The sequence below is a fragment of the Pseudophryne corroboree genome, chromosome 1, assembly GCF_028390025.1.
Source record: "Pseudophryne corroboree isolate aPseCor3 chromosome 1, aPseCor3.hap2, whole genome shotgun sequence".
NCBI classification, from domain to species: domain Eukaryota; kingdom Metazoa; phylum Chordata; class Amphibia; order Anura; family Myobatrachidae; genus Pseudophryne; species Pseudophryne corroboree.
The window spans coordinates 912,949,918-912,962,620 of NC_086444.1; the positions used below are offsets into that span (position 1 = coordinate 912,949,918).

Consider the following 12,703-nt stretch of genomic DNA (forward strand, 5'->3'; position numbering starts at 1 on the left):
GCCCCTCCTGCGGTCCTGCTCCATTTCACCACATGCTTCCATACAGTGAATGGCTGTCAGCACTCTGATTGGTGGATCATTCCAGCCATCCACCAATCAGCATGCTGACTGCCATTCACTGTCTGGCTGCAGGCTCGGAGGCAGGTAGAGAATTCTGCACTCTGGTGGATATTTCTTTAGCCATGCACCAATCAGCATGCTGAAATCCATTCGCTGTCTGGCTGCAGGCTGGGAGGCAAGTAGAGGATGCTGCTAGGCTGCTCTGAATGTGTGTAATCAGAATGCCCATGTAGAAATCTCTACAAGTCTCCCAAGATGTTCTGGAGGCAACAGCTGTGCTCAAAGGCCCCTAGAGTTGTGGTCCCCTGGGCAGCTGCCCAGTGAACCCATATGTTAAAGTTGCCCTGTTCCCAAGTCACTCTATTACATGCATTCAATTGAGTCAGTAGAATATGCTGTAACTAGACAATAACATTAGTATATGGAGCCGTATAGAAACACAGTACTGGAATAAAGTATAGCACACACAAATAACCTTCATAGGAATATGTGAGAGGTGATTGACTCTTTACCACAATTTTACCACTGATCCTTTTGACAGACTGTTGATGCTGACTGGATAATATTTCAACATTGCAACAAGATTCCTGATTAAAATAGTGTGAGAATTGAATATGCAGACCTCAACGTCATCTTCGTGTATTTCACAGCCTCTGCTTTTTGGCAAAATGTAGACTCTTGTATATTAGAAAAGAACAGTGAACATGTGATATGTACCTGTAAGTCACAATTTGCTACTTTTCATTAGAACATCTTGCTCCATCCACTCTAAACTGTTACTGGCTTTGAAATAGTTAATTCGATTGAACATTGCAACTCATTAGATGCTTTGTAATTTATTTGCTCAGAGGACAATTATTATTAAATATTATGAAATGTTTTACTAGATGCAGTCATCTAATGGAAGTTACAGTGGCACACATATACAATAAATTGTCGCATATTAAACATTATTTTGCAAAAAAAAACAGAAAACACCACTTTAATAAACAGTACCAAACTTTTACCTTTATAAAACAAATTTAATCTATTTACTTTTGAAACATAGTAAAAAGCCTGAACATTCCATGCTTCTTAATGTACAGTAATTGTAGAAATCAGGAAGCAATCACACGCTTCTTTCCAATTTAAAGTTTATTGTTGTTGACATATCTAAATTTGGCAATGAATGTTTTATGTTTCATTTTTAAAGAAAAAGCACTCAGCAACTTTTTTTTTTTTTATATCAAGAACACTGTTTGTCATTTCCAGTAAAACATGTCTTTGGCTACGTTACAAAAAAGGATGGTGTGAAAGGAATCTGAGTAATAGGTTTTATGTTGCAGAAAATGTTCTAATTAGGGACATGAATTCTTTACTTTGAATTTTACTTATGTCATGTGTTGTTATATAATATCTATTTTCAAGAAAATGCTATAACCAGTGTCAATATGTTTCTGTGTGCGTATGTTTTAGAAGCTAAAAGAAAAATATATCCTGTTTGTAAGTAGGGCTTACTTTCACTTTATTTTATGTAAGTCTTCAATTCAACCTTGTAAGATGTTAATATACACATAAACCATTACTCCAACACTTATCATATTTACATTTATTACTATAGTTTCAAAAGATAGATTGTGTGTCCCTTATTACAGACAGATTACATCTGAACTAAAGGAGAAATTTATACTGGGGAGGCATTTAAATATGGTGTATATTAAAATTGTCTTGTAACCCATAGCAACCCAATCAGAAATTAACTTAGTTTAAGCATCTTTTCCTCTCTCAGTTTTCAAAAGTATGCACTTTTATATTTAAAACATGAAAGTACTATATACAAATCTATAGTTAAATGTATTTCAGGAACAAATATCTAGAATCAGGGTTGACAATAAAAATATCAAATGCTCTTAGTTTGATGGGCAAATGCCATGTTTGTAATATGGTAATCCTGTGCTACCCTGGGTGGGTGTGGCTCCAACAGCTTGAGGGCATGGCTTTACCTGTCTAGTATTCCCCACCCCCTCTCTGTACCCCTGGCTAATATGTCTTAGGTTTATTTAGACTATTAAATCCCACACATTTTGCTGGTCAGCAAATGCTATCCCATATTAACATCTGTATTTGGGTTATTCTGATAGTATATACTAACAGATTTCGAAAATTCTGTTTTAATCCTGTTTGTGTGTCTGTTTTCCAGATGTCTTACACATTTCTTCTGAATTTTATTCTTTAATAGGGTCTCCACCCCTCACTGGAACAGGCACCATTACAGTGAACATTGATGATGTCAATGACAACAAACCTGCGTTTGCTTTAAATCAGCATTTTATAAGTATCCCAGAAGACGCACCAACTGGCACAGATGTTCTGCTGGTCAGTTGCTCAGATCCTGATGCTGGTGTGAATGGAGCTGTACGGTAAGCTCTCTAATGTGATTACACTTCCGCTAGTCTCATTCTTGTACAAGTTATTCATTTCATTTCAACCCTCTATTGCAAACAACCTCCTGTTGTCAACACCATTAGCCTTCATGTGACAAACCATGATTTAAGGTATTTGCCAATGCTATATTCTTCGGGCAGAGTAATGAGGATGTTAAGTTGTATCGACAAGCCAAGTGCTACCTACTGAGCACTTGGGGAATTGAAAACTATTTTTTTTAGTTGTTGTTAATTAAGTCTTCTGTGTAAGCCGCTGTTACTATATAGGGTGTCTTTTTCAAGTAAGAACATTACAGACATAGCAGTTTTTTATTGCCTGTACATTACAAATGTAGAATTCTTCATTTGTTTTTAAATTACAAGGTAAACAGGCAAAAAAATACATTAAAACAGAAGAATTCATGCAAACTTGTACTAGCAATTGCCGTTTTACTTTTAGTAATACATCCAGTGATTCATTTCCATTAAAAAAAAAGTTTATTAAATTGGTAGGTCTTATGATCGTAATGTAATACATTTGAAATCTATATTTAGTATTTAATTTTTCATAAAGCGGGTTATTTGTTTTGGATGCACATTACTAAGAGCAAGGATTTTATAGCCAGTTGTAATTTTAATGTCATTTAAAAATGATCATGGAGGTTTATTTGAAACAGTAGCAACGTTAATAGAACATTAAATCTGCATCACAGCTTAGTATTCATTAACAGAATATCTACATTTTAATGAGTTTCCCCAGAGTCCCTCGCTTTAATGTTCTGTCTGGGAATGCTTCACTATAGCAAGTAGAATATTCTGCAATCTAGTCTGTGCTAAACTAAAACAACATTTGTTTAATTTAACAAAACCAGTTTTAATGCACAAATATTAACTGTTTATATCTTATCTTTTATTTTATACAGTTACAGTCTGGTTGGTGGAAATTCTCAGTTTACCATTAATCCCTCTACTGGTCAGATCATCAGTAGCTCTTTGTTAGACAGGGAGATGAAGGACCACTATACATTGCTCATTGTGGCTACTGATGGTGGGTCACCTGGCTTGTCAAGTTCAACAAGTGTGACAGTGAATATCCTGGATATAAATGATAACCCACCAAGATTCCTACATCACCCATATGTCACTCACATACCGTCTCCTACAGCGTCCGGTAAGCATGCTCCATCGTTTAATGTGTCTATGTAATATTATTCAGAAATTTGGAATCCTTATGTTACCTGTATTATTATTTTTTAAGAAACAATATGTATTCTAATTATGAACAGATTTAGTGCTATCTGATGCAAGATTACAGTTGGAAAATGTACTTTTATGATTTCATTACATTTGATAATAACGTTTTATAGTTTGTGTTTTTTTCTGTGACACAGTAAGAAGATTCTTTAACATGACTATATTTATATGCAGTCACTGATTGTGAACTATTCTTGGACCTTATGTGAAAATGTCTGTTTTTGATGGTTTTTATATATCTTAGTCTTATTTCTTTTTCCTTTTAGACTCATTTGTGTTTGCTGTGACAGTCACGGATGAAGATATTGGTTCCAATTCAGAGCTTCACTTTTCTTTAAAAGGTCGACATGCAGAAAAGTTTCACATTGATCCTCTGCGAGGTGCTATAAGTACTCTGGAGTCTTTAGAGGGTGCTTCTGAGCTGACTTTTGCTGTCCAAGTAAAAGATGGTGGAATTAGTTCCAGATCCGACTCTACCACAGTAACTGTGAGATTTGCTAATAAAGCTGACTTCCCACAGATAAGAGCTGATCAGAAAATATTTGTTTATTCTGAAAATCAGCAAGTAGGAACCCTTGTGACCACAGTATTTGGATCATCAACAAGAGGGGGAACCTTATCTTTTTATATCGCTAGTGGTAACCTCGGCAATACGTTCCATATTGATGAACTAAATGGACAGCTTTACATCAAGAACCCCTTAGACTTTGAAATCATATCAAAATTTGTCCTATGGATTGAAGCTAGAGATATGGGCTTTCCGCCATTCTCCTCTTACCAGAAGTTAGAGATAGATATTTTAGATGTCAACGATAATGTGCCACAATTTAGGCAAGACCCATTTATTGCAGAAATAATGGAAAACCTGTCACCACGCAAAGTACTCACAGTTTATGCTAGGGACAAGGACAGTGGCTCCAATGGCCATTTGGACTATGCCATAGTTGATGGGAATAAAGATAACTTGTTTAGTATAAATAGAGTCACTGGTGAAATTAAAAGCACAAGGTTATTGGATCGAGAAAAAGTGTCTCAGCATATCTTATCTGTCAAAGCTTCTGACAAAGGAACTCCTTCCCAGAGCTCAATAGTCAAAGTCATCATCAATGTTTTAGATGACAATGATAACGCACCAAGATTTTCACAGATATTCAGTGCATCAGTTCCAGAGAATGCAGCTTTGGGTTATCTTGTTACACAAGTTACAACTTCCGATGAAGATTCTGGAACAAATGCTGTAAGCAGGTACACAATTCCAGACACTAGTCTTCCCTTTAATATCAATCCCAGTACTGGTGTGATTACAGTAAGTAGACCAATAAACAGAGAAGATATTGATCGCTACATTGTTCGAGTCTCTGCTCATGATTCCGGATGGACTGTCAGTACGGATGTGACCATATTTGTGACAGATGTAAACGATAATGCACCAAGATTTAGTAAACCGTCATATTATTTAAACTTTCCAGAAACAACTGAGCCTGGAACTAAGGTTACCCAAGTCTTAGCATTTGACCCAGATGAAGATCTTAATGGCCAGGTTTATTATTTTATTAAATCACAATCTGAATTTTTGCGGATTAATTCTACTACAGGGGAAATTTTCAATAAACAGCATTTGAAATATCAGAACCCCAGTGCATCAGGCAACATTAATATTAACAGACACAGTTTTATTGTTAGTGCTTCTGACAGAGGTAGTCCACCTCTCATGAGTGAAACTACCATATCAATTAACATTGTTGACAGCAATGACAATCCTCCCAAATTTTTACAAAGTAAATACTTTACGCCTGTGGCCAAAAATGCAAAAATTGGCACCAAATTAATTAAAGTTACAGCTGTTGATGAAAAGGATTTTGGACTTAATTCTCAAGTGGAATATTCTCTGTCAGCCGAGAACACTGGTGGAAAGTTTGACATAAGCAAAGAATCTGGCTGGTTTACTGTGGTTTCCTCATTAATGATGGACTTTAATAAAAATTTTGTCATTAAGGTAACAGCAAAAGACAAAGGCAATCCTCCACTATCAGACCAGGTAATGGTTAATATTACTGTGACTGAAGAAAATTACCATACACCAGAATTCTCTCAAAGCCACATAAGCATAACCGTCCTTGAAAGTTTTACGGTGGGAGCAGTTATCAGAACCGTTTCAGCAAGGGACCGGGATACCTCTATGAATGGAGTAATCACGTATAACATAACGGCAGGAAATGAAGCTAGTCTCTTTGCAATAAACACTTCCACAGGTGCATTATCTTTATCCAGAAACTTTGACTATGAAGTGTGCCAAAAACATGACTTAACCATCAGTGCTGTTGATGGAGGATGGGTAGCTAAAACCGGATACTGTGTTGTAACAGTTCACGTTAAAGATGTTAATGACAATCCTCCTGTTTTTCAAGAACAGGAATATTTACCTAGAGTCGTGGAAAATGCACCGAGCGGCACAACAGTTATACGCCTGAATGCAGTGGATGCAGACTCTGCCCCTAATGCAGTAATAGCCTATTCAATACAGTCATCAGATAGTGACCTTTTTGTTATTGACCCTAACACGGGTGTAATAACCACTCAAGGTTTTCTTGATTATGAAACAAAACAGTCTTACCATCTGACTGTGAAAGCTTTTAATGTTCCTGATGAAGAACGTTGCAGTTTTGTGCCAGTCACGGTCCAGCTCGAGGGGGCAAATGAATATGTACCTCGATTTGTGTCAAAAATGTATTATTTTGAAGTTTCGGAGGCTGCCTCTAAAGGAACTGCAGTTGGGGAGGTTTTTGCAAGTGACCGTGATTTAGGTGTCGACGGGGAGGTGCATTATTTAATCTTTGGCAGTAGCAGGAAAAAAGGTTTCCAGATTGATAGGAAGACAGGGAAGCTGTATGTCTCTGGCCTTCTAGACAGAGAAAAAGAAGAAAGAATCTCACTGAAAGTTCTAGCTAAAAATATCGGCAGCATCCGCGGGGCTGACATTGATGAAGTAAATGTAAACATCACTATACTTGATGCTAATGACCCACCCTTCTTCAGTTTAAAATTGTATAATGTGCAGATCAGTGAAGGTGTTCCTCCAGGTACACATGTCACATTTGTAAGTGCCTTTGACTCTGATTCAGTTCCTAGTTGGAGCAGGTTTTCCTACTTTATTGGTGCTGGGAATGATAAAGGTGCCTTCTCAATTAATCCACAAACAGGCCAGGTTACTGTTACCACTGAATTGGATAGAGAAACCACACCTGTATACAACTTTACTGTGTTAGCTATAGATTCAGGAACACCATCTGCAACAGGAAGTGCCACCTTACTAGTATCCCTAGAAGACATCAATGACAATGGACCAGTCTTAAATAACACACAAGGAGAAGTAAAGGAGAATCATAGAGCAGGGACTCATGTGATGACACTACAATCTACAGACTATGATCTTCCTCCAAATCAAGGTCCATTTAAATATTATCTCCTTAGTACTGGACCAGCCACCAGTTATTTCAGTCTTAGCCCTGGAGGAGTGCTCACTACAACCAGAGAAATTGATAGGGAACAAATTAGTGAATTTTTCCTATCTGTTGTGACAAGAGATTCAGGATTTCCACAAATGTCATCTACAGGAACTGTACATGTTAAAGTTATTGACCAAAATGATAACCCATCTGAATCAAGGACAGTTGAAATTTTTGTTCACTATTATGGCAACCACTTTCCTAGTGGTTCTTTAGGCAGTGTGAAACCTCAAGATCCAGATGTTTTAGATAGCTTCCACTGCTCCCTAACATCAGGAGTTACAAGTCTCTTTAACATTCCAGCAGACAGTTGTGAACTACACTCTCAGTCAAGATCTACTGATGGAACATTTGACCTGATGGTTCACAGTAGTGATGGTCTACACAATGCAGTCACTAACAACATCCGAGTTTTCTTTACCGGATTCAGTAATGCTACAATTGATAACAGTATACTTCTTCGCATAAACATTCCAACTGTTAAGGACTTTTTAACTAATAATTATCTACACTTCTTGCGCATAACAAGCTCCCAGTTGACTGGGCTAGGAACTGCAGTACAAGTCTATGGGGTGTTTGAAGAGAATAACAGGACCTATGTCATGACGGCAGTAAAAAGAAGTAATAATCAATATGTCAACCCAAGTGGAGTAGGTACTTTTTTTGAGAGCATCAAAGAAGTATTATTCCGGCAAAGTGGTGTATGGATAGAATCGGTAGACCATGATTCATGTGTGCACAATCCTTGCCACAATGGTGGAAGCTGCATGAGAAGACTTGCCGTGAGTCCAGCAGTACAAGTTATGGAGAGTATTCCTGTAATTACAGTAGCAAATGAGCCACTTCAGACTTTCATATGCAAATGTATGCCTGGATATGAGGGGAATTTATGTGAGATGGATATTAATGAATGTTTGCCACTCCCATGTCATAATGGTGGATCCTGCCACAACCTTATCGGAGGATTTTCCTGCAGTTGCCAAGATGGCTTTACCGGAATTGCTTGTGAGAGAGATATCAATGAGTGTATTTCCAGTCCGTGCAAAAATGGCGGCATATGTCAGAATTTCCCCGGAGGATTTAACTGCGTTTGTAAAGCTGGTTCCACAGGTAATACATTTCACCAACATTATTATGATGATAAAAAAACAATATATGCAGTATTAAAGGTTCAATGATGGTCACTGATAGATTACATTTTGCATCTGTGCTTTTAAGTGCAACTATGAATGCTTGTGCACATGGTGTGTCTCTATGCTTTGCATTTACACAGCCCTGCCACATTTCATTTAAAGTATTTCTGATTTCTGACATATTATGTCCCTTTATCCACCCCTCACTATATTTCACCATATCTAACGTTAAACAACTCATCTCATAAGCCAGAGTTTACCAAACTCTGCCATTACAGTTCAGGTTTTAAGGGTAAACATTCTTCAGTACAGATGGTTAAATCAAATTGAGGTATTAATTCAGTCACATGTGCACAAACATGGATACCCTTAAAGCCTGGACTGCAATGGTGAAGTTTGGGAACTCTGCAGTGCCTTTTTCAGGCCCAATCTGTGGGCTAAACAATATGGCAAAACCAATTGTTACACATCCAGTTTTAACCTCATATTGTTCCAAGAGCCAGTGTTACTAATTATCAGCCTGACCCTCTAGCAAAAACCTGACTCAACAATGTCTCCACAGCTAGATGTGATGGAGTAGCATAAGATCCCTCCTTGTACCCCTGGTTCGTTTTGCCTGTCTCCCTCTTTACTTGCACTTTTTCTGGTTCTTCCAACCTGCCAAACTTCTTATTTACATCATAACACACAACAAATGATGGAATTGCTGACACTATAGGGGAGATATACTAAGCCTCGGAGAATGATAAGGTGTAGAGAGGTAAATTACCTGCTAAGCAGCTTGAGATAAATTACCTGCTAATCAGCCTGTAACAATGTCATGTTACAGGCTGTATTTGAAGAAATGACAGGATCTGATTGGCTGGTACTTTATCTTTCTCCACTTTATTACTCTCAAAGGCTTAGTACATCTGCCCCATGTTCCCAAGTTGTTTTTTTTTGAGAACATATTAAGAATAGATGAACAATTGGGTTGTTGACTGAGATCGGGGGGGAGGAGGATCAGTATGTATTACTGATGGTTGGGATGCCGGCCATCAGTATACAGACAGCGGCATCCCGGCCGTCAGTATGCCGGCAGTGGAGCAAGCGCAGAGAGTCCCCTTGCGGGCTCGATGCGCTCACCACACTGCAGGGTCATAGACACCAATGAGTGGGAATAGCCTCTGTGAGCCGGGATTCCAACTGGCGGCATTGTCAGCAGTTGAGATTTCAGCATCGGTTTCATGACCGCAGGGATCCCGACTGCCAGCAATTTAACTGCATTCCTCAGGGGGTTATAGAAGATTAAGATTTAACAGATGTGGTGATGGTAAAAAATGTATATTGCTGCTTACCAAAGTTATAGAAAAATTATTACTGCCATTTACCATTACAAAACTTCACTGGACTGGACAAGCATTACTCAGCTCCCTGATGCTGATGGTCTGGCAGTGGTAAGTCGCCAAGCCAGGGTGGAAGTAAATGCACATATGTGACCCTGCTTCATGAGCAGTGTCAGGGAAAGGTAAGGAGTCTAAAAAAAAGTGTCTTTCATTAAATAAAGCACTTTTTCAATTCCCAACTCTTACCACGATGGGGATTGAAGAGGTACATGTTCTGCTGCAATCCTTCTTATACTAATTTCCCCATGCTATGAATCATGTACCTATCGACTGGGGTAGCCAACATAGACTATTAATGGCCAGAGTGGCTTCTTAGATAGGGAGAACCCCCTATCTTTTCCAGATTAAGGGCTTTTCTCCCTATAATACATTGACCCCTAAAAAATTATGAACTCTGGAGGAAGAGTTAGATACACCTTTATTGAAGATTGGAAACCTTTGTATGCCATGGATACAGAGCAATGTGAAACAAAAAAAAAATGTTTAGGTTGTCTTTAACATCTGTTGCCTAAAAGACTACAGCATGCGAGTTATAAGAGGTGAAACACTAATGTCAATGCATAGATAGGGTAGAAATGTAGAGAGTGAGCATTACCATAATATATAACTGATTCACAAATACTGTATGAACATCTGACACTCATTGTGACTGGCAGCAAGTGAAATGCATACTACAAGCTGACATATTTATTTGAAGAGCAATATGAGCAGACTGTGGAGAACAAGCAGGTGATCAGACCATAAAAGATCAGGTCATAAAAGCTTGTGACTTCTGCTATCATTATAAACTTGTAACCGTGTAAAGAGGTATAATCATTTGGTGACGCTTCATTTACTAATTCATCAACTGGAATTTATGTAATTATATTATGTTCATGTACCTGGGCAGCTGCCCAGCTAATAATTTGTATTATGGATAAAATATCCTGCAGTGCTGTCTTAATGAAATTGTACATATATGATTACAGTCATGCAATTTATTTAATAAATTCTGTAAACCAGGAGATTTAGTGAGTAATAGCAAAATTAACTACCTGTAAATCCAGTATTATACCATATACAGGTTGAGTATCCCTTATCCAAAATTCAAAATCTCCAATTTTTGGGTCCCCTACTGAGATAATGACATATATATTATATACATAAATATATATATATAATATAATATTTATAATATATATATGTCATTATCTCAGTATGGGAACTAAAAATCAGGGATTTTGAATTTTGGATAAGGGATACTCAACCTATATTCAGAACAGTATATACAGGTATCGCCTACTTGTCTGTTCTGCTGGAGGGTCCGAGAGTCTCTAATTTTGGAAGCTCTCCCTGACTTCCAAGAAAGTAGCCTCCCACACCCACCCACTTGATGATGATGAGATTGCCGTGAATCATGACCCCATCCCCCTTCTGCACAATGGGATTATTCCACTACGCCAGTTGCGCCTCCCTACCTGGCCCTCCTCATCCTGGGGAACGTGGGTAAAAAGTAATCTAGTATGATGATCTACAGCTAGAGCATAACTACAATTTACAGAATTCAGTAGTAATGTTTTCAAGAAGTTGTGCACCATGATCCAATTCTGCTCCCTCTATGAAGGAACACTCACCACACCTACTGAAGAATGCTCCATCCCAGAACAACAACCCTGCAAATCACTATTTCTATCTTCACTTATTTGACATTTTTCTGAACTATATTTACATTCCTTTCCTCTTCAGTAGCTGTGAAATCTGATTGTTGAGTGGGCCTTAGAGGCACGTGTTTTCCTCTGCGTCCTAAACCTTTGCTGCTGAGCCAAATAACAATTGCATGGCCTGCTATAGCCCTTGCATATAGTAAAAAACATCTTGTTTATAGTGCAAGTTGAAGTACTGTATACAGTCTGTGTTTAAAAAGCATATAATTGGAAACCATCACGACTAAGTGATCCAGCCAGTTCTAGTTGACTACGAGTCAGCCAGAGGTCAGGTTGTCCTGGTACACCATAAACGACAATGAAAATATTAAGATATAGCTTTCCACTATCTATTTAAGATTATGCATCAATCAGTGTAGCTGAAGTATTCTTTAATCAAAATGTGAATCTTTGCCTAAGAGATTCCATCATTTTTGGATGCATTTAAAATCTCTGTGCACATAAGTATATGACAGATCGGAACCATACTGCCTGAAGCATTCCCTGTCCACTCTATGATTCAGTTTGATGGTCTGCAAATTTCTCAACATGTGGAATTGCCATTATCTTATAAATTGGACGATAAAATGAAAATCTGCTAAAACATGGTTGCTGGAGTAGAAATACATGTAGTGATCAAATTCTCCTGGTGGAAGGTTATATGATATATTTAGATTTCTTTTCACTCATGGTGTTATGTGGATAAAAATATGTGGCTTGCGAAGTCTATAAATATAAATAACTTACCATACTCAGAATAACATTGTAGAATACAAAAAAATGACTTTGAACCTTAAGCTTTCTGTTAAAAGTGGATAAGAAACATTCACCAGTAAAGGTATTCATTGTGTAAGCTTAACAATAAGACAGTCTATCAATTCCCTAAGAATAGCGATAACAGAATTTCCCAAACTCCACCATTACAGTCCAGGTTTTAAGAATATACATGATTGAGTACAGTTGGTTAAATCATATTGACTGAGGTACTAATTAAGTCATCTGTGCTTAAGCATGGATGTCCTTAAAACCTGGACTGCAATGGCGACGTTTGGAAAACTCTGAAATGAGACATGATAAACCTATCAATTAACTGGCAAGTACAGTCTTCTTTAGTTTTGCCAAATGTATTCATTATGGGTTTTTGGACATTTCCAGTAAATGTATTTATGTGTATGAATTTAAATTTATATGTAACTACAGCAAAAATTCAGTGTGTTCATTGACAAATTCAGTGTGTTCATTGACTCCAAGTCTTTTCTACTAATGAATTAGATTTGATTA

The 12,703-nt window shown here is 37.6% G+C and overlaps 1 protein-coding gene across 1 annotated transcript in view; it reads left to right on the top strand.

The window, feature by feature from the left end:
* Positions 1 to 12,703, top strand: part of FAT4 (FAT atypical cadherin 4) — a 312,949-nt gene that overhangs the window by 249,946 nt on the left and 50,300 nt on the right. Inside the window, exons 7-9 of the mRNA XM_063920304.1 lie at positions 2,279 to 2,459; positions 3,386 to 3,633; positions 3,983 to 8,332. Of these exons, the coding sequence (XP_063776374.1) occupies positions 2,279 to 2,459; positions 3,386 to 3,633; positions 3,983 to 8,332 (4,779 nt within the window). The remainder of the gene's footprint in view (positions 1 to 2,278; positions 2,460 to 3,385; positions 3,634 to 3,982; positions 8,333 to 12,703) is intronic.